At 39.9% G+C, this 22,277-nt stretch overlaps 3 protein-coding genes across 3 annotated transcripts in view; 1 reads left to right on the top strand and 2 right to left on the bottom strand.

Annotated features, from left to right (window-relative positions):
- Positions 1 to 12: 12 nt before the first annotated feature.
- On the bottom strand, positions 13 to 3,868 carry utp3 (UTP3 small subunit processome component). Its single transcript, XM_077725973.1, has 16 exons — positions 3,670 to 3,868; positions 3,221 to 3,308; positions 3,087 to 3,131; positions 2,915 to 2,971; positions 2,681 to 2,828; positions 2,535 to 2,603; positions 1,860 to 1,981; positions 1,641 to 1,790; positions 1,503 to 1,574; positions 1,378 to 1,418; positions 1,204 to 1,300; positions 962 to 1,072; positions 770 to 900; positions 615 to 681; positions 349 to 456; positions 13 to 258 (listed from the first exon to the last, which is right to left on the bottom strand). Exons 1-16 carry the CDS (start codon positions 3,684 to 3,686, stop codon positions 169 to 171), a joined length of 1,413 nt encoding a protein of 470 aa, XP_077582099.1. The 5' UTR covers positions 3,687 to 3,868; the 3' UTR covers positions 13 to 168.
- A 775-nt stretch (positions 3,869 to 4,643) lies between these two features.
- Positions 4,644 to 8,884, bottom strand: fam83e (family with sequence similarity 83 member E). Its single transcript, XM_077726620.1, has 9 exons — positions 8,312 to 8,884; positions 7,641 to 8,234; positions 7,427 to 7,570; positions 6,850 to 6,974; positions 6,343 to 6,768; positions 5,933 to 5,983; positions 5,667 to 5,847; positions 5,360 to 5,584; positions 4,644 to 5,294 (listed from the first exon to the last, which is right to left on the bottom strand). Exons 2-9 carry the CDS (start codon positions 8,097 to 8,099, stop codon positions 5,148 to 5,150), a joined length of 1,758 nt encoding a protein of 585 aa, XP_077582746.1. The 5' UTR covers positions 8,100 to 8,234; positions 8,312 to 8,884; the 3' UTR covers positions 4,644 to 5,147.
- A 1,642-nt stretch (positions 8,885 to 10,526) lies between these two features.
- trim62.1 (tripartite motif containing 62, tandem duplicate 1) overlaps positions 10,527 to 22,277 on the top strand; it is a 19,973-nt gene continuing 8,222 nt past the window's right edge. Inside the window, exons 1-2 of the mRNA XM_077726349.1 lie at positions 10,527 to 10,582; positions 11,523 to 12,032. Coding sequence (XP_077582475.1) covers positions 11,625 to 12,032 — 408 coding nt within the window. The 5' untranslated portion in view covers positions 10,527 to 10,582; positions 11,523 to 11,624. The remainder of the gene's footprint in view (positions 10,583 to 11,522; positions 12,033 to 22,277) is intronic.

Genomic DNA, 22,277 nt, shown 5'->3' on the forward strand with positions numbered 1-22,277 from the left:
AATTGCAACCCATTGTAAACTTGAATAAAGTTTATTCACCATTGTTAAAAAACCACAATAATGATGTTGTAATTGTTGTGAAACCACAACTGGCAAACAACACAAATAATTTTGAAAGTAACAAGCACATGATCCCATAGACATAGTTTGGCAGGTGTTTTCCTTTTGTTACTTGAGTTTGATACTTTTCTTGACTCCAGCGCGGATACCCGACATTTCTCCGCTGTATCTTGTCTCCTCCCGGCGAACCTCGCGGACCTGATAATATCAAACACGGTTGACATTAGGAAAAAAAATGTGGACTGACATTTGTTTTTACGTGTGTGTGTGTTTGTGTGTAATTCGCACCTGGCCCTTTCTGCGAATCTTTGCACGCCTGTACTTCTCCCGGTGTTTGACACGGGGGTTCCGGTCGATCTTCTTCCTCTTTGGTGTGAGTCCTTTATTTTTGAACATCTGCAAATAAAGTCGAGGAATGAAATGAAGTACTATAATACTTTTGGTGCTGATTAATGTGAAAGGCTCCCCATTTGAAACACAGTGAACAATTTTCAGTTGTGAGTTATTTAAATTCAAACAAGTTTGTGATTACATAATCCGAGTTATTTGATTACCTGGTATGTGATGCTTCTTTTCCCCTCTGGATCCAACTCACCCACTCCATTCACTTTTTCGTTCTCCCTGAAACATTGTTGACAATGAGGGGGAAAAAAAGCAAATTATTTGTTTCTTTTTTTTTTTTTATCTCAACGTCCCCATCTCTACTCACTCTTTCCGCTGTTTGTTCTCCTTCTTCAACTTCAACCTCCCTTCCACTTCATGGTAGAAACGCAACGCTTCCTCTTCATCCATATCTGTGTCGGAGTCAACCATCGTTTTGGCCACCGCTTTGGCCGAAACCTACGCCCAAATACATTCTCCCATTAACATTTTTCACCTCATCTTTTCTGACGGCTGTCACCTTTTTCTTTGCCACTGGTTTGCTCGGGATTCCTTCTTCCTTCCAAGCGGCTAAGAGCTTTTTGTACTGCGGCTCCAAGCGGGCATCAACAGAGCTCAGTTCATTGATGAGCTGTGAGCAAGACGACAAAGTTACCGTACACAATCTGCGTTTTATAATCAGGTGCGCCTTATAGTTCGGAAAATACGGTAATTTCATTTTGAACGGGAAAAAAGACAACTTTAATAGAGGCGTGGACTTACATTTCTGTAGGTGAGCATTCGTTCAATGACCGGGTGGTTGTGAGCGGGTATCCGTTTGGCCTTGAGTCCCACGTAGAAGCTGATATTGGTACAATAACTGAGACAAAAAGCAGAAAAGTAGTTGGTTGTGCAAATGAGAGAACATGCATCAAGTTTTGAAAGGACTTTACATACTTGAGGTAAAGCTGCTGTTTAGTCTTCAGGTAGTCGGCGCCCTTTTAGGAACACAAAATGGTAGGACTCAGTAAGCAAAAGTGATCAAATATGAACATCCGATTAAAAAAAGGTGAATAGGTGACCTTTCCAGGTGGGATCCTTCCATCCTTAACCATTTCCAGAAGTGGAAAAAGCTGCTCCTTCAGTTCTGTGAGCTGCACATCAACATTTTATTTAAGCATCCATCTCATTTTGTTGACTTCCTAGGCAGCGGTGTGTACCTTTTCCTTCAAGTCCTGAATAAGTTCCAGGAACTCGGGCGACTCCTTCTTCAACAGTTTCATTTTCTCCTTGTGAGACATCTGCTTCAAGTCCTTGACGATCTTCTTGTCCACAACCGTTGTCTCGGTTTGTTCCTCTTTGGCAAATTCCTTTTACGCAAGACGCAGGTCACAAAATTTGTCTTTGATCCAAATGGATGACTATTTTCTTGGCGTTACCTGGAGAAAGTTCAAGTCGTAATCATCCTCACTGAGCTGCTCGGCCATGCGCTTCTGGATTTTTTTGGCTTCTTCTTCCTCTTCTTCGTCTTCTGCTTCCAGTTCCTCCAGTGTTTTGCCCTCTGTTGATATAGAAAGAAAAATCTGAAAATCTATGCAGATGCATTTTCCGACAAACGTATCCCCTACACCACAGGTGTCAAAGTGGCAGCCCGGGGACTAAATCTGGCCCGCCAAATCATTTTGTGCGGCCGAGGAAGTAAATCATGAGTGACGTTTTTCTGTTTTAGTATCAAATTAATAAATGAAGATTATAAATGTATATCATACTTCCTGATTTTCCCTTTTTTAAAACAATAATATCACTTTTTAATACATTTTTTTCCTTGTTTTTAGCATTTTGTAAAATCTAAAAATAAAAATATAAAATATTTTCAGTTTTTTACAATATTGAACATAAATAAAAAAAAACATTTTGTTTCCTTTTGAAATGGAAAACATGATTTTGCAAAAAAAAGATCAGATAAACATTGTTTTAGATCCATAAAAAAATGAACATTTAGAGCTTTTGATCCATTTCTTTTAATCTGATTCTTTAAAAAATCTGGTCCGGCTCACATGAAATCCAGTTGATGTTAATGCAACCCACGATTACATTAGAAATAGTATGCTCACTTTTGGTCACGTAATCTGAGTCGTAGAATGACCTCTTCTTGGTGCCCCATGCTAGTTCGTCAGGAAGCTCTAAGAAGAACAAAATACATCATGTCAAGCCATGTTAAAGTCCACCAACATTGTTACAGTGTAGATTCATCTCTTACTTTCCTCCACCTTTGCCTCTAGATCACTCTCCATGTCAGTGCCCTCATCTTCCTCATCTTCCTCTTCATTTTCGTAATCGTCATAACCATCGCCGTAGTCATCGTCGTCGTCGTCCGACTCGGAAGCATCCAAGGCCATGATTTCCTCCTGAAGAAATGAACATATTTTTCTAAGGATTTTGCATCAGTTAATGATAAACCATGACTGGAATAAAGACGAAAAAATGTAAATACTTCATCGTCTAGGTCGTCCTCGTCGCTGTGTAAGTGAGCTCCACTGGCAAGAAGTTTCTGTGTAGAAAAAGACCAGAATATTTTTACATGTAAATGGTACCTGACAAATGTTGTGCTTTAGGAAATGACACCATGAATAGCATTTTGAAATTAGTATTATGATCACACTCACCTCAATCTTGTTTTCATGAAACTCATCAATTATGTCCTTTGGAATCTGACATGAGAAACATTTTAAGATTATGACTGAATTCCCTCCCACACCATAAATAAACTAAATAACGTAAGGAGGAAAAAGATGCTGACTTCTTTAGGGACACCAAGGCTTTTGTATCCTTCTGGGTCACCTTCATCATATTGTGGCTGTGCTTTTGGCCTCTGGATTTTTTTACGCCTATTCACAAGGAACAGATAGGGGGAGTCAGGAATACATTTTTCGACCGTCGTAAGCCAAATAAAAGTGAGAAGAATTTTCATTTTTCATTAAATTGATTCACCATTTTTGCAACGACAGACTGTATTGGATTGTTGATTAGTAAAGATTTCTTATCTCACTTGCAGTAAAATCATGTACATTTATCCACCCCCAATCGAAGCAAAAATGAAGGACTGAAATGGCCACAACCGAATATTTCATTTTAATAAAAATACAAAATAACATACAACTGAATTATAAACCACTTAAGGTCAACAATAACGACTGAAAACTTCTCTAACAAAGATTTTACCTTTGGTATAGTATTGCCCGTACTTACCTTATCGCTCGAACCATTGTGGAGGAATTTTCCAACAATCGTAAGAAATAAAAACCCCAATTATGTTTATAATAAGTGTCGATTTGCTTTGTTTGGCTTTTTAATGTGTAAACAGCCTAAATTGTGAACTGTTAGCACATGGCTTGGCTTCAAAAATATACTATCCTTCCGCAAACCTTTTTTCCTCGGGCGTTTTGATGTAGGCAAAGTGAACGAACACGCGGCTTTCGCCCCCTATTGTACTATAGTAGTATAGTAGTAGTAGTAATAGTAGTAATAATAATAATAATAATGGTAATATGTAATAATAATAATTAAAACAAACTATACGTAGATATATTTCACCAACATACTTATTTATTTATTTATATATTTATTTATGTATTTATTTATTCACTTTTTAAAATGTATTACCTATCCATTTATGTTTAAAATGTATTTTCCTGTATCTGCATTCTCACCCTCTTGCTACCGTGAATGAAGTTTCCCGAATACAAGATGAATAAGGTTATCCAATCCAATCCGACAATGATAATTAATGATAATGACAATGACAATGACAAAGACAATGACTGTGATAATGATTATAAAAATAATAATAATTATAACAATAATAATAATATTAACTATAATAATAACAATAATAATAATAGTGACTATAATAATACATAAAATGCTGCACATATGGTAGGCTCTGATAGTGATTTGTGAGAAATATAAATGAAACATTTCTAACATGCGGCTGAATGGAGGAGTGTTCTTCCTCAAGTTTATTGGGTTTGGGAATTGAAAATGAACTCCAGGCACGGCTATCGAGCCTTGCGTAAGACAGGATTGGCAAGTCTATCGCATGTGGCAGACTCCCACTCATTCCGTCCCAGTTCAACTCACGGACTTTGAATCTCAGCGCAGCCTTTCTGTGCTCTGGATAATTTATCCGCATTTGCTAGAGTCTTCACGTGCTACCCTGAATGTAAAACTCTAATAAAGTCTTTATTCAAGACATTTAGGCAGACAATTATATACAGTGTACACAGTCTTGAATTAATAGTTTTCACAACACTTCTACAGTTCTGCCATAAATTACATTCAATGACCAATTTTCAAAACTAGTTAGTAAAGTCCATTTTATTTCACAAGCCCGCATAAGAGAATTTTCACATAGTAATAATTTAAATAATAGATATAGTATATATTTTTAATCACAATTGGAGTTTCAACCTAGAATCTTAAACCTAAGTGTTTTTGGGGGGGGAATGCGGGAGGACTATAAGCTTAAATCTCACGACACATCAAGGAGAACGTAAAAACTAAAAGGGCCTTAAAATTTCAAGAGTGAGGCACACATGTTGAGTACTGCAGCCCTACTGTAAATAATCCCAAAATGCAAAATGAAGTCCATACACTTTTGCATGGTTAATACTACCGAGGTAACAGAGGTTTTCCAGTTTCTTTCAAGAAAGATAGATCTTTGTGATTCATTGGTCTTCCACTTCTTTGGTTTCCCTTGAAGGCTTCCAGTTCAGATCAAGGCCGAAGCCACGAGATCGATCTCTAGTCTTCACTTCGTTATTCCTCCTCTTCATCAGGAATAAACCCGGTGTTATTCGGTTTTGGTCATAACTCTGTGGATTATAATTGACATTCAAAGACATAAAATCATGACAAGAATCCAATCAAACGTGCTTACGTGAGCGTTGAGTCTCGGCATGGAAAATCTCTTTTCGTCAGGAGTTGGGTCTGAATCCAGTGCATCCTCACGGAGGTCCATCATGGACTGGGTGATCTCGGTCAGGTTGTTCCTGGAGTCTTTTCTTAACATTTCACCCTTATTCCGTTTTGTCTTGAACCGCTTCATAAGGTCGCTTAGCGAGTTGAAGCTCTCAGACTGCGGCACCCTCAAGATTAAGGGTTTCTAAAGGCGCAAACAGACCAGAGACACGTTTTTTTTTTTGGCAAGCCACGATTTGGAAACCCTTTTTGAAGTAGGAGCTTACTCTTGACTCAGGTTTGTTTTCTATGGTGGTGATCTCGTCCAGGTCGGTGGAATATAAAAGCTTGTTCTGACTTAGGTCATTATTTCGGTTGTCACGCCAGGATGAAAATTGTCGGTCTCCTGTGTTGTTTCGTCTCTCTTGAAAGTAATTGTTGGGTGGGTTTGTGTGATGGTCAGCCGAGCTGGAAAAGAAATTATTTTTATTATTTCAGTCTATATGTTCTACTCATATTCCTGATTTTGATGCACTTTTCAGATCAAGCTTACTTTTTTGGGTTATCTGGTATATTTTCTGTCATTGGAGAGCTGTCCCAGAACCTGTTTGATACAAAAACAAATCTATTAATCAACCGTTGTGGTAGACATGTAATGTAGCAATGTTCTTAATTGGGATTTTTTTTTAATTGTAAGGTCATCTTCTGATTTTGTACCTGAGCGTAATGAATCGACAAATTGAAACTATGTCAAATGTCATGTCAATGAGGTGTGCCATTTAGGTTTACGGTTCGAGTCAAGGATGTGGTTCAAACTATCAACTTTTTTAAATGAACATTAGGTTTCTGTTAGTAATGTGATTGGACTTGGGAAAAGTGTTTGCTTCATTTGTCTTTTTCGCACTACTCATTTGGAGGCTAGTCTGCAAAAGAACTTGGATATCATTTCCACGCTGTTTATACCTTCTTGTAGTCATTGCTTCGTAACCAATGTGGTTAAAAGTATCTAAAAGAAGTGTCTTTTTTTCAAACTCCATAGCAGTCTGCACGGCGGCTTGGCTTGCGACTATTCCCTCTTCTTCAAGACTATCTGGGAAGGTCCCTCTAGGGATGACGCCCATGGCTTCCCAATCCAGGTGAGTGTTCATTGGTGGAGAAGGAGGGTTGAGGATCTCTTCCATACGGTGGAAGTGTCTCGGGGGGCTCGGGTCGGTGAAGTCTATTGGTTCTACCCTCCTTTCTACATGGGAAACGACGTAGTCCGACATGTTAGGAACTGGGGCCGATGCGGCAAACAGCACCCGGAACTCTTTGTCGAAGCTGTCTACAGCTGAGCCATTAATCACAGAGATGATTTGCCTGTGTAAGTGAGTGTCAGTCCACGTGAGGCTGTAAAAACCAAAAAAAAAAAAAAAACACGGAACCTCGTTAGCAGTTTTAATGAAGCATGTGTTGGATTACAATGTCTACCTGTAACTGCCATGAATGACTGTCACCAAATCCACCAAAATAAATTTGTCTTTCAATTCCCCGACCATCATCTTCCCCTTGCTGGAACAGAAGCTTTTTCCTCCAAGAAGACGGACTTGAATGTTCTGCCGATCAAAGTTGAAACGGTATCAAAAACATAGTATGATTTTGCCACCCGAGATCTATAGTGTGATCATCTAGAATAAATAAGCATCTAAAAACCTGCATCCATTAAAAAATAAGACTGGACAGTACTTGAACGAACCATGGGGATGTGGTAAACATAAACAAGATTTAGTTTTTTTTTTCCTGGTGTCTTTTTGTCCATTAGAAGCAATTTTGCTGATTCTGCAGCAGAAACACGAAGAATCCGCTGAATGCCGTTAAACCAGTTAAACTGAAACGCATTGCCGACATAACCGTGATTACTAAAGCATGCAATGCTGTACCTTATCTTAAGCTTACAATGCTGTATGCCAACTTTTAAATCATTTAGAGGTTTGGATCATGATCCATAGGCAAATAGTAACTTGTTGGAGGGAATTCATGTAGGAATGTTCATGCTTAGGCGACTCACCGGATGTCCCAGCCTTTGGAAAGTGTACTTCTCACTAGTCCGTTGGTTCAGAATGATGTAAACAGGGACACCCCTGGAGGCCGCATCATGTAAATCCCCAATTATGGTGCTGTCTGTCAGACGGTCTGTCACGATGGCAAGCACCTGCAGAGTAGAAGTGGACAATAGTTTTGGAACGGGGTCTAAAATGACGAGTCCAACGAAGCTAGCATACTTGGCCGGCCTTCTGCAGATGCCGTCGGATGACCTCTCTGATGGAAGGTTTACCCTCGGCGGGGGGATTCGTGTAGACCGCTATGTTTTCCAAGCGCACCCAAGGCGTCTCGGGCCAGCCCAGGTTCAAACGCGGAACCGGCACGTCCGTGCATGATGGAAAGTAGGAAGACGCTAGGTCCTCTTTGTCGGGGTCTTGGCCGTTTTCCTTCTTTGGCAGGGGGGTAAAATGAAAGTCCTGAACCCAGCTGGTTATCTCGCCGACTTCATCGGGAGACAAGAAACGACCAATGGGCTCGGCTCTGACTGAGGTGTAGAAAGCTTTGGGACCACCGCACAAGAGATTCTCCACCGACCGACGCTCTCTCTCAGAGTAGAGGAACTCCGGGGAAGACGGCGTTACCGGCAGGATGACTGCGTTCTCATCCAGGCTCGCCTTCTGAGAGCTTTGACTTTGCATGGCGGCAGACTTGCTGGTGAAACTCACAATCCCTTAAGTTATTGCTTCCGTTTCTTGTCCTCCATCGCTCAAGCGAGATGCTGACCAAACGCTTCACGGGTTGCGTGGGTTCTAGTTAGCCTTCTTCCCCAGCACCTTAGAGACAAAGCCATAGCTGAGAGAAGGGCGCCGTCCGTCGCCTTGGGTGCATTTTTCCTTGGCGTCAAACTCACCTGTGGTGGAGCTAGTGTGACTCTGAGCTTCTAACTTGAATCGTTCCCACCCCTGCTTGTCATCTCAGTCAGCCTTCCACTCCTTGTAAAAGGATTCCACAAATTCTGCGCCGCTGACATTTTCATTAACCGTTGGGCCGCACCGTCTCCTCCATGTTCCTACTTTCACTCAGTATATATTTTTAACCCAGACACATTATTTAACATGTTCCTCAAGTGAAATCGACTGCAAAACAGCTTTCTTAAAGAGATATTCCTTCAATACGACTGTCTTCACTGACAGGTCTAGCCTGACCGGCAACTTTGTCAATCTGTACTAAATACACACACTTGCTGTTTTGAAGAACCATTTTCTTTTTTGCACTTTTGCACTTCCCTTACTGACTATGTCTTAAAATCCTGCTGCCAGAATTCATTTCGCAACACGTTGAAAGACAACCAAGGCTGACACACCCTTAAAAAATATACAGCTTATTTGCCAATTCCTAATGTCAGCAAACATATTTAAGACGCAAGTGTAATTCAAACATGATGTTAAAAAAAAAAAAGTCTTACCTGATAAGGCACAGCCAGGATTTTATATAATTTTTCATCATATTGTCGTTTGCACACCGGTTGTTTATTGTTGCGTTGACATGCCAACAGTCACCAAGATAAAATTAGGTGTAAATTAAAATGTCATTCAGTCCTAGATTCCTAGAGGTAATTCAACATGGCATCATTCCCATTCATTAGTGTGATATAACAAAACAGTTAATATGTTTAACAGAAAATTCATCATTATTCAAAGGATAAAACTCTCATTCGTGCACAGTGACGCTTTTAAATGTCGCATCTTTCCCATTAAAATTTGAAAACGATCCGTACAGTCGATTCACATCAGTCGCATTATACAATATTACAATAATTAAAACAGACTGCTTCCACTCATACAGGGTGTGTCCCAAGTTCAAAGGAAAGTTACCACAATATTCAACATCCTCCAACATGTTTGCATTTTGCCATAATGCATTCCCTCATATTTTTTCCAGACTTGACATTCTCTTGTTATTAGAGCTACTGTATTGACGATTTTTACTTAGAAATAGTGGAATAATCAAGACAATTTTTCTCCGAACCCCAGACTTCTGCATGATGGTCATAGATACAAATCCACTACCATACTGCAAGAATTTTCTACCAATTATTTATTGCTGACCCCTGTTGTGAAGGCCTCCGGCTAGATTTCTGACCCTGGCAACAAATAATGGAAGAAATATGATTGGTTAAATGCTTAAATATGGAAACACACATCTGGATGCAGTGCAACTAGGGGAAAAGCAATGAAAGGAAGCTGACAGACAATTTGGAATTATTTAATAAGTATTCATGGACAAAATATAATTCAAATCAGTATGTGATTACGATATTTTTTTTTTAGGCCAGAGAAGGCCTTGCAGACTGAACCAGTCCAATTTCATTAATAGAAGTACTGTATTTTAATGTCTTCAATAACTGTTTTCCTTCAAAGATATAGCAAATGGAATAGAATACTTCTATATTCATCTCTCATATGTAATAGTTGAGGAAAAACTGCAATCATGTGTTTAAAAAAACTGTCTATATCAAAAGGAAAAAGGAAAAAAAAACTAATGAGTATATTTTACTCAAAGGTTGTTGATATTAGGTTTTTTGTTCAAATTGTACTCATTCAATAATACATATAGTAACTCATTGGCTACTTTGAATGAATTGCCAAGTCTCATGAGTGTAATAAATAATATTTGAAGATGCTGCCACTTGCTGGAGTATAGACGAAAAGGCAACCCTTAAAGACAAAACTGAAAGAATGTTTAATTGCACAAATTACGTCACAACCCAACCAAAGTTTAAACCTCGCTCAGATGCAGTAAATTACACTTGGCACGCTTTGCAAATCGCTATGTTCATTTATTTATTTCATTTTTGATGAGTTAAACCTGCCAACCTGGAGGTTATCTGGAATGTTCAACTATTTGAGGGAACCGTGTGAGTAATTGTTTTGATTTTAATGCTATACTAGGACATTGTCTCGGTAATTTCATTTATATGAAATGCAAAATCATCTTAATTTGACTTTGTTTTTGTTATTAATACTAAGAGACGAGTTAATGACTTTGATTAAATATATCACACCACGAGCATCCCTCTTTTATGCGGGCAGTTGGTCTCGCCTGTTGCCTCTCAGTGCGTCTCTCCTTCCTGGTCGAGACTTACCTCGGAGGAGCTGCTCATCTAGTGTCACGTCTCCTGGTAAGCCAAACATTTTCTCTCGCTTAAAAATACTTTTTTCTTTTAATCACTGTCCAATTTATACAGGATCCTTTTCTGAATGTGACATTATGAAAGATCCGGCTTCACGTGTTGCTAGTTAAAGGGATATTTAAAGGGACATTCGCGGTTCTTGCTGGTGTCTGTGCTCGCTTATGTTGATATGTCAGGTTCACTGACAGTCACGCCATGGCAAAAAAAAAAGATAAATAAATGACCCAGGGATAAATCTCTGCTTTTCCCTCTGAGTGTTTAACCCTTTTGCGATGTTTGACAAGTCGATCAACCTCACAAAAAGATGACTTCAACTCTTTGGCTGCCATTGACGCAGGGAGACGTCCAATCTATATGAAGTGGGAAGGTTAAAGGGGAAAGAACTAATGTATATTCGCTGGATCGCTCCCACTTCAAATGGATCTGACGTCCAACTAGTTGAAATTCACAGTAATGCGAAAGAATGTTATTTGCTGACAAAATGGATTGGACTTCTAGCAGACAATGACATCAATAAGTCTGATAAAAAAGGTTAAAATAATGTTAGTTTGAATACAAACATTCCTAACATCAACAATGACTAGAATTCTGCTTTTCTAGTTCTTATTTTTTCATCCTCAAAACTCCTTTTGTCATTACATAGTAGTACACAGATATTTTTGTTTTGTTGGTGGGGAAGTCCCACTGACTAATCGGCACAATGCCATGAACAAACCACAAAAAGTCAACCATTGTTGTCCTTGTATTATTGTGTCATGTTCCTCTTCTTCTTTGTGGAATGACAGTCTAGTTTTTCCATTTTATCTGGATTGTGTAGTCCCGAAACTAACCTAGTCGCGGCTTTCACGACATTGCAATCTTACTCCCAAGTAACCGATTAACCCAAAACTGTACTGTGGTTCAGGATTTATTTTGTACTATTCAACAGAAATTTGTAAAAAAGCCCAGGAGGATTCCAAATTGTTCCTCCTCCATGGCAGTGAAGTGCCAAACTGAAGATTAAAGCACAGAGTCCCCCTTTTCTTGGCAAATGGCTTGCTGTCTGAAGGACGAGCTCCTGTGTTCCATCTGTCTGAGCATCTACCAAGACCCGGTCAGTTTCGGTTGCGAGCACTACTTCTGCCGCAAGTGCATCACCGAGCACTGGAGCCGGCAGGAGCCGCACGGCGCCCGCGACTGCCCCGAGTGCCGGCGCAGCTTCGCCGACCCGCTGTTGTCCCCCAGCCTCAAACTGTCCAACATCGTGGAGCGCTACTCGGCTTTCCCGCTCGACGCCATCCTCAACGCACAGCGCAGCTCGTACCCCTGCAAGGACCACGAGAAGGTCAAGCTCTTTTGCCTCACCGACAAGAGTCTGGTGTGTTTCTTCTGCGACGAACCGGCGCTCCACGAGCAGCACCAGGTCACCACCATCGACGAGGCGTACGAAGAAATTCAGGTCAGTACGCCTTTTCTCATCTCGACCTGTCATTGTGTCACTCACTGTGCAAATGCTATTTATTTAGCATCCCTAAATAAATAATTCAAATGTGTTAAGCGAGTAGTAATGGACCATGGTACAGTAAGGCTATAACTGCAATTGTGTATTCATGCTATATTGACTAGTGAGTGCCATGTTTTTATCATGTTCTGAACTCAATGCAAAACAAACAGCTGGAAAAATGATCACTGCCCGATTGGACGTCTATTGCAGTCAATGACAGACATTCTTTTTGTATAGAGGTGTAACCCATCAGATCAAGGACTACTTTGGCCAAAGTTTGACACGAATACAAAGTTCTCTGGAATTAAATTTGATTCAATAGACTTCAATTCATATAAGCAAATCATGTGCATGCATGCAATCAACCAGTATTTTTTTTGACCTGCAATCAGATTTTTAAAACCCCAAAAACGCAATAATTTTTGTATTTGTCATCATATATGACAAGTGGCAAAAACCCATTTTAGCATTTCAGACATTTTACTTCAGACCATTCTTGATCCTCATACATGCTCATAACCTGATGTACAAACATATAAAAACCTAATCTTACCTTTTTTATTATTGTTACAGCTGAGTCAGTGCACTGACCTTTTCACACAACACAGCCCACACACAAAAAAAGTATTTTTTTTCTGAAACGTAAAAGACAGATGATGCAGCACATGTTTATTGTCCAAATAAGATGTCAAAATGACTAAGGATGTTTTACCGAAAGAACGGTTCGGCTCGCAGTCTTGGCTCGCTGGAAGGATGAAAAAAGTTCAAATTGCGCAGGGATAGCCAAGGGAATCGGCGACAAGATGTTTCTCTTTCCTCCGGACTCCGCCACAGCTTGTTCACTAGCTCGGAAGCTCTTCAACAATCTGTCGTTTTTGTATTCTGACCAGAGCTTTGGAGTCTTCCCAGATTTTCTGAGCTGAAAGGAACTATGAACACTGGAAACGAAGCGGTGTCCTGCACTTTTAGGATTTTGTTGTTGTTGTTGTACAAGACAAAAAGTGATGTCTTTGCAAACAATGCATCTCTGACACTAAATGACACGGCCGTCTTGTGTAAGGTCTTCTATTGTTGCCTTGCCAACAAGCGAATGGGAACTGCAAGTAGGATAGAAGTGAATTTAAGAATGTCGCCTGCGGGCGCAATCAACTATGCTCAAGTGCCAGAATTACATGTTGAGGCTGTAACACACTGGCAGTATTTTTATTTCCTATTTGTAGTACCAATAGTGAGTGGCACGCTGTCACAGTTGTTCTGCCTTTGAGAAGCATTCTTGCAGTTGAGAACAAGCAAATTGTCCAAGAAGGATTTTTGTCCTTTTGACTCCCGGTTGAGATACAGTGGTACCCTGAGATACGATCTTAATTCTTTCCGAGACTGAGCTCTTATATCGGTTTACTTGTAACTCATGTGAACGTTTCCCATAGGAATGATCTAAAAACAAAATAATTTGTTCCAACCATCTGAAAAAAAACATGATATTGGATTGGAAAAACATTTATTTGTTCTGTTTTGTCACCATGGATTAACAAAGTAACAAATAACTAGTATCTCAAGAGAAATATTTGCCCGAAATTTTACTTGTATCTCAAATTGCTCGTATGTCGAGGTATTACTGTGCTGTCAATTGCAGCCAATGACTTGACTTGCTAACATTTTCTGTAATATATGACGTAAATATAGCATCCTTAGGGTACAAAGTAGTTACAACTAAGACAATCAACATCTCTTTGAATTGCACTCTCGACAAACTGTTTCTTCGCTGACTCACTGTGGTTTGTTTGGTGATCAGTGCAAGAAATGTCTTTCCACACCAGCAGTAGATGCTGACAATGCGGGCATCATGACCAATCATTCTACTCCGCTTGCAACGTGGATTTCAAACAGGTCAGGACACAGTTTGCAGTGTGCCTATGTCATTGTTTGTCTTCTTTTGCAATCCCCGGTCAAAGAAAAAAGGGACATTTATGTTGGTGTGTGTATAGGATGCTCCAAATGTAGCCCAAGGTCTTGTTTTTACTCGGGTTACTCCTGTAAAAGGCTCATTAATAAGAGAAAGAAGAACAAGCGTGACCTTTTGTTAGCCTCCCCCTAAGGGGATATTCAATTCTGTTTTTGAACAGTCAAAGAAATGCAAAGAAATAAACACAATGAGGACCTGAAAGCTCAATATACATATATATTTTTAATCTCAATTTAAACTTTAGTGACGCATACTGAGGACTCTGATTGTTTACATGGATGCCTAAAAGACTTGTTAGTTGTTCTCCAGGGTACACAAACAAGACTGTTAGGTGTGAAGACTGAGCCAAGCCAAGCCCTAGGCAGGTTGCGACAAAAGAAAGACTTGTAAGAAATTGCCAAGAAAATAGAGCACATTTCATGAAATCGGCGTGACTGTATGAGCAAACCATTTTCTTTGGCTTGAATTCAGCAAAACAATTTACAGTAAGCCCTTTTCACAGGGTTCCTCTCCTGAGCATCACTACATTGGTACAAACCTGCTTGAAAAATGTACACAATGTACCAATAAACTACTGCTATCCATGGTATTCATATTAAATCATCTTGCGTGTATTCACATTAAAATTGATTCTGAGAGAGACCCTCTTCTAGCCTTAACCATGACCACAATGCCTGCACTCAAAACACCAACAGTTAGTAGTAACCTTCAAAAAACACCAGAAGCTGTCCAGCTATGGCATTAGTACTGAGTTAGGAATAAACTTTGGCCCATTCCAAATGAAGTAAAATAGCACATTTGTTTGACTTCACTGTTTTCGCAATGAGTCCATCTGTACATTGAGTGTTTTGCTACCTGTTGGCCACTGAAGAGGGCAGCCTCTGATTGGCTTGTAATCTCCTTAACCTGGCACGTCACACACCTGACCTCCGGCCTTGAGACGTATTGCATGCAGGGACTCTACCCCCTGCTGATTTGAAATCTTTGGCCAAATTCACAAGACACTGACAAACCTTCAAAAGCGTCCAAAGAAAACCAGACGGTCCGTAAACACACAACTACAAGGTTTCCTTCCCAGCAATGTTTCTGTTGACGTCATGTGCGGTAGATTTTGTAAAGGTAAACACTGATACTGCACGCCTTGTTTGTTATAAAAGCTCTCTAAACTAGATAGTGGTATTGGAAGTAGCTGTGGCTGATGTGTAAACACTGTGACATCATACCAGTGCAAAGGACAGTTTCAAATACCACTGCGGTGCAATCTGAGCGCTCTGAAAGTGTATATGCCTTGTCTGAATTTGGAATAAATCCAATAATTCCACAGCGAGAGGCTCACGCATGATGTATAGCTCTCCTCTGGATGTGACCTTCGTACATGCAGCTTGGAGTGGATTTTCAAATTTGGGACAAATACCCTCTAAGGAGTTGGACTAGAATAATAGACTGTGAAGAAATGAGTTCATGTTGTCAGGAGAGTTAATTAGGATTTGAGATTTTGTATTCTGACTTTTATTGTGCCAGTTTTGCACTGTTGCTATTAGGCATAATACAGACAGGTTTTCGTCGTTTTTCTCTAAGGGGATTTAGATCATTACTGACATATTAAACAGGCTGACCAAAAAAATGCATTGAATCTACTGCACCTCCTAATCCTATAATTTTGTACATTCCATAATAAAATTTTATCTTTTCCAATGTAATACCAAAGAATTACCATCAAAATCCATGTAAACATTTACTACATCTGCACAAATAGTTGAGCTCCGCTTTTCAGCCTCACAATATCACAAAATTCTGAATGATTGAGACTGTTTTACCAAGCTCCCCCACTGTGTGTTTGCCCTTAGGAAGTATTTACACTCCACTTGATAGCAGCAAAAATCCTGAAGCATGGAGAAGGCTGTTAATTAGAGCATATATTTGGCCACTGGATAGTTACAGTAGACGGCACATGAAGGAATAACAGCATGTCGTAGAAAAAAAAAAGCCACACAGAGCATTCAAATGCACCGAGAATATCGTCTCCTTGGCCTAATATCATGCTGCCAGACTGGTGAAATATGTAAGCTTATTTGCATTTCTGCCACCTGCATCAACACAGCGGTAGGCGGTCTTCATCACCTTTTTGAAGTATTCTTCCCGAGCGTCGCCTCCATTGCTATTGCTGCCACCTCGCTCGCTCAGCTGTGCAGCCGCAATAATGAGTCAGGGCTTCTCAAGGGCACCCACGAATGCCGCCCCCACTGCCCTTGTGTTTTTGCATTGCTTCGAAAAGCCCCTAAGCAACTCCACTTGGGATTGCCTCCATTTTTTTTGGTTGTTGACATTTTTTCTACAAGATTTTGCTTGAGATATCAGCGATATATGATTAATGAGTTATTCTCCGTCTCACCCGATATGGTAAACCTAAGGATCTTTCTTATGTGAGAAGATGTTTGTTTTAGTGACAACGCGGAGGATGCACGTGGCCGGGCGGTGTGTTTATCCCTGCACGTATCGTCGGCAGATTAAGAGATAAACAGAAGCACTTATGTGAGAAAGTAGAGCCGGTAGCACATCCATCAAAGGCAACATTTTTTTTTTGTCTTGTTAAGATGATTACTTTTGGCCCGCACTTAGCTTAAGTGAGAGCCAGAAGTAGGTGGATCTTTAGTGCATTAGAAATGCCGCACAGCCTATGCATTAGTTGCATGCGCCTGGTCTTTCAGCCATTGGATAAAGAGGCATGAATAATTGCGTCGATGGTTAAAAGATGGAAGAGTGCTGAAAGCAACTTCTGGCTAATGTGTGTTGATAATCTAGTATGTTGGAGATTCATATGGTTTTAGTCACCCCTGCAAGGTGACTTCCAAAGAGGCCTGGCCATCTTGGATTGATTTTTTTCAGAACAGCCATGAAATATTTACAGTAATCCCTCGCCATTTCGCTGTTCAACTTTTTTGGCTTCACTACATCGTGGACTTTTTTCTGGGGACTTTTTTTAAACATTTATTTTTTCAAGTTCATAATGTCAAAAATATGGGTGTCCCTACTTTCCTGTTTTTCCATTATCTCGGCCATGTCTGGTCCACATTAACCTCGATATTTGAGGGATTACTGTAATAACTCAAACGAATAGGCTATAGTTTGACTGATGTTAAAGTGTCCCTCCAAATTAGTCCAATGTTGTTTAGGACACCAATTTAGGTAAACTATAACACTCAACACAACGATCAATATTCTGTTCAATGTTAATTTTCTATGGATGAAACAATTCAAGTGCTAATTAAAATGAGCAAAGCCAAAAATATAAAACACTCCGAGGCTTGTGGTCTTTGTACGCTGCCAAAAACAATTTATGTCAACCATCAATTGTAAGAGATATCAAAGAGGTTTACTTCAACAAAAGAAAAATCAAGTTAACAAATCACATCAGTTGTAAAGGAAATCAAGACCCTTTTTTGCTACGAGTTGTTGTATTTTCAAATCAAGATTTCCCTGAAGAACAGTAACATTCTTCAATACAACATCCAATATTGTTTTTACTTTTTCATCAAAAGCCCAAAAGGGTACAACCGATATTGCGAGAACTGAAAACTACAGCCTATTGTGATGTCTCCTTTCCAAAACTCAACACTATTTTATCCATACGTTTTAGAAAATATGTATCCAAAACCACCTTTGCATTGGCATTCATTTTGGGTTTTTCTGGTTGTCTGAGTAATGGAAAGAGGAATGTGGTTTATTCCAAGTTGCACAGTTTAAAGTAAGGTTTAGTGTCAAAGCCTTTCCTCAATGTAATGTAATGCAGATCAGAAGTGAAAGCAGCACACTGCTGACATTAAATGCATGTGAGCAGACAGCCAATGATGTTGCTTTCACTCCAACTCCCTTCAAAGGCAGACAGCCCGGTAAAACGATCATATAAATATGTATCCTACGAGCTTTGAACACGTCACTTTAATGTTTTGGTCGAGCTTGCAGCCTTCTGCTGAATTCTTGATTAGCTGGGGAATTAAAACAGATTAAAGGCCCTTGTTCCCTGGCAGCAGGCACGGCCGGACTATAATCTGTGGTAATTCCCAGTCGCTGTGATTTGCAGCAGATGATTTAATTTGACCAACGGCTGTTGGAAGTCACCACTTCAGTTCCCAATCGCTCAACCGTCCCTTCCGCAATTGAAGCCTCAGGTTGTTTACCTATCAAACGTCTCTTTTGTCCAACTGAGAGAGTGATTGCAGCTGTAATCTCTGTTTGCCTGCCAAGCGGTGTTTTCAGATGCAGTCCTGTTGGAGGAGGAACACAGTGTGACTCAGGCAAAGCGAAGGGCACTCCCATATTTTTCATTTCAGTGTAGTCTTGGCAAATGAATCAGGCAAATCTTGTCATGATAAGCGAGCGGGTGGAGTGGTTAGCCAACTACTTGGAAGGGAAACCATTTATTTTTCCAGATTTACCTCAACACCACTCAGCAGACACATTGAACGAAATAGAATAAGATCAAATCGAAATTATAATATTAATAGCTATGTGAGAGGTGTAAAATCATACACATGTAAATGTATAGAAATCTTGCTTCCATATCTACTGAAAATCGATTTTTTAAAGGTATGTATCTAATTAACAAAAATAAGTGGATAACAAGGAAGCAACAGTTTGCTCCAAGAAAGAGGAAAAATTAGGATCTTTAAGTTGAGAATTCCGACATTTTAGTTCTAGCACATGCTGCCTTACTATAAGTAGCTTTACTAAGTAATCACAAATGTATTTACCGATTCTTTGAGGGAAGGGAAAATTTTTAAGGTTGTTATCAAAGCCCGGTCGCCCCTAGGTAAGGATTGTTGACCAAAAGAGTGTTTCGGAAATATCCATACTTTGATGTGACTGCTTTTTTTGTCAGCTTTTCTAAATTATATTAGCAATTCAACCACAGATTTGCGCTATTTGCCATTCAACGAGCATTACTTTCATTCCTCACACTGCCCTTTCCATTACCCATAATGCCATTAAGGTACCCATTTCCATTTATGTTGATGCTCAGGCTAATAAGCGGAGGCTGTCATGGGGCTGCGACATATTGCTTGAATGTCAATGTATAACAAATGAGATTCCCTGCAGCAGTGCTAATGTGAAGCAGTTCTTCTGAAAGGGATGTGGATCAAGCGTCAGTCCAAATGTCTAGCATAGATTACCCTAAGCAACATGTAGCAAATATAATGGCTGTGAATGGGTTAATCATTCCATCAAACACGTGCCATCGCACTTTCACGCTCTGAATTGCATTTTTGACATTCTACATGGTTTTATATTAATAACATGCTGACTACTCGGGTTATGACTAATGCTAAGAGGATTTTAAAAAAAAGATGTTTCTGGCATGCAGATGGTTGTTGTAAAATTCCTTTGGCAGTCAAACAAATCATAAAGGGTCATTTTGAGGCCGTTAACCCATTTCCCAGCCAGTGCGGGTGAAGAGATGAAAGCATGTTGTTGTGCATTCATATCCACGCCAGCCTTACAATGCCACCTTTTGGGTTGTTTGTTAGGAGGAAATTAAAACCCAAAATTAGAAAGAAACGATGCTGGGAAGCTGTTTGACAGTGTAGTAGACGGAAGAATGGATGAGAATAGAATGCAGTGCAGTGCAATATCTTGTTAAAAATATTTCCTTGCAGTTTAGGGCCTGTCAACTCGTGTTGTTTTCCTGGGCCACTCCAGTTTGTTGCATTAGCATACCGCGTGAGTTTCCTCGTTCCATGAAGTCAGAGCCTTAAGTCATCATTTGCATGAGGTGCCCTATATACCCACGACTTTGCTTACCGCACCTTTGGTAAAAAAGCTGAGTTGACTTTGGCTACACAGCTTTGTAACAGATACAACACACTTTGTGTTTAGAGTTGAACTTAATGGTATATATTTAGAATTTCTGTCATTTTGTGAAAAGTCTAACCCAAATAACCAACATGAAGTGAATAGAAGTATTTAAATTAAAAAAAATTGAATTTCTCAAACTTCTGAGATGACAGATTTACATGCCACAATCCAAATCAATCAATCAAATCAAAAGCCTTTATTGTCATTATACAACAGCTATGTAAGACAAAATTAATGGTGCTACTCCACAAAGTGCATTTCCCAATAAAAACACGAATAAGCCTTTTAAAAAGTCTAAAATATTGCACAATCTAAGATATTGCACATTGTTATTCCACCGCAGTTTATGCTAATTCTGGTTGTGCATAATACTGCTCCAGTCAAACCATAAATAAATTACTCATGATAAAAGATTAATAAAAAAAACTAATGACAAATTCAGTTCATTTATGCATGAACAGGCCTCGTAATCAGACTCATTTTTGCACGAAAATAATCCAGTTCATTGATGATGCGCTTTACCGTCCAAAAAATATGGCTGTTGTTGATGAACATTATAATCCATAAATTCTGACAGCCCTGACACTTATCTAAGCCAATAGAGCCAGCGTGAAAAGCCACTTTGTTCCACGTCAACTGGCTTTTATCTCGTGCCAACGTACGCATGGCTACCGGCCAAGCGCGCTTGTCCTTGTGTTGTGCGACTTCCAAGCATTCATCCCGGGTCAACCCGCATATGGGACTCAAGTCCGTGGGATGTCGGATAGTATTTAGTGCATGTTTTCCATCCTGTAGGCTTTTAAAAATCATTATTCATGGCCATGGATGTGCATTCTTCCTCACTCTGACCCAACGCTCTCCTCGTATTTCCTGAAGGGGAGGCAGAGAATAATAAAGCCATCCGGCATCAGTATGGACGCTTGAAGGGATTTGTGTTGACTTTTAATGCACGGCCACGGGGAAGCGTGCACTTTCAGACGCTATAAATAATGAATAGAGCCCTTCAGCACGAATGAGAGAGAGAGAGACGGTGAGCTTTGAAATTGACGGCCTTCATCGTTATTAGTGTCATGCACATACAAACGTAAAATGATCCAATCTGACAATGTTAAGCTTTTACTACTCATCTTGTTAAAATTGCCTTTGTTAAGCTCAAATAGGGATTGCCAGTTTTCACCCATTGATTTTTTTTTTATTATTACTTTTTTTAAATTGGGTTCAGGAGAACTCAATGACTGGCATTGACGCTGATGAGCGTCCAATCCATTTCAACAGGGATAGGTCAGCAGGGAATATTGAGAGTGAAACATGATCGCGAATGGTGTTATAAGAACAGTGCGAGGGCGCTTGACTGGATCAGCTCTTTCTTTTGCTGACGTTGTGGCGGAGTGTCACGTCAAACTGGTCTCTGCCTTATCAGACGGACAGGTGCGAGTCAAAGACAAACGTCCCTTTTAGGCCTTTTAGGATTCAGCCACCTTTTTTGTATTTGTTTGTGTTTTTATTTGATATATTTCTTGCGGCATCTGCAATGCACCGGCACTTCAGATTCAATTCCTTGTGCAGGACTTGTAATAAAACTGGAGAGCTTTTTCGCTACCAGAGAAAATGTCCAGAGGACACTTGAGGGACTTTTCTTGTGTCGATAGCAGAATGACTAAACAAAAAAGTTGATTCAATTGCACCTTTTGGAAAGCCTTGAAACTATCAAGCCTACAGATATTTTTAGACAGGAACATCATAGCTTTGAGCAGAAAACCATTTCTCTACTAAAATTGTTTTCTCTTTCTAGAACCACCTGTTGCCAGCTATCATAAATTAAACCATACCTGTCTCTGGTAGCAAGGCTTCAACCAGGCTGGCCATTTTTGAGCAAATCATTGCAATTTTGATCAATTCATAGCAGCAAAACCACTTGTATTTCCTTTAACTTGAAGAGATTTTCCCAACACTGTTCAATCTGGACTTTGATTGAAAAGTGGATGGTCTCCTTCAAATGGAAACAAATGGAAAATCACCTTGAGGTTCCAAAGAGGATTTGATTTCATGATTTCAGTCGTTTCAGAGTGCATCAGCTCTCCCAGTCGGTACTAATCGTTGCCGCTTGTTGCACCAGTCAGTCCCACGTTGTTCAACACAATAGCACATTTTCTGGCTCGCTCTGTCAGCTGCCGCACTGCCATCATTACAAGGAGAGTCATGCTCTCCACCCCGCCCCATAGAAAAGACATTTGCTTTCCTCTCCCGCATCCTTGGGAGGAGAAATGCGGCATCTTTTTTTAATTTATTTATTTCTTCTTAATTTTTTATTTTTACGGCCGTCAGCCGGCCTTTTTCAACTCATTCTCCAGCAAGCTGTTGCGCTCCGGGAGTTTCCGGCACAC

Source organism: Stigmatopora nigra, chromosome 10 (genome assembly GCF_051989575.1).
Source record: "Stigmatopora nigra isolate UIUO_SnigA chromosome 10, RoL_Snig_1.1, whole genome shotgun sequence".
In the NCBI taxonomy this organism is placed as follows: domain Eukaryota; kingdom Metazoa; phylum Chordata; class Actinopteri; order Syngnathiformes; family Syngnathidae; genus Stigmatopora; species Stigmatopora nigra.

Bases quoted from the DNA above. Each gene is read 5' to 3' on its own strand.
- utp3 (XM_077725973.1), bottom strand. The intron at 3,132-3,220 runs GTCAGCATCTTT...TTCTCATGTCAG, and splicing joins GCCTTGGTGTCCCTAAAGAA to ATTCCAAAGGACATAATTGA. The intron at 1,301-1,377 runs GTATGTAAAGTC...TTTTTGTCTCAG, and splicing joins AAACAGCAGCTTTACCTCAA to TTATTGTACCAATATCAGCT.
- fam83e (XM_077726620.1), bottom strand. From the start codon at position 8,099: ATGCAAAGTCAAAGCTCTCAGAAGGCGAGCCTGGATGAGAACGCAGTC. The intron at 5,848-5,932 runs GTAAGCTTGATC...TTTCTTTTCCAG, and splicing joins ATACCAGATAACCCAAAAAA to CTCGGCTGACCATCACACAA. The intron at 5,295-5,359 runs GTAAGCACGTTT...TATAATCCACAG, and splicing joins TGCCGAGACTCAACGCTCAC to AGTTATGACCAAAACCGAAT.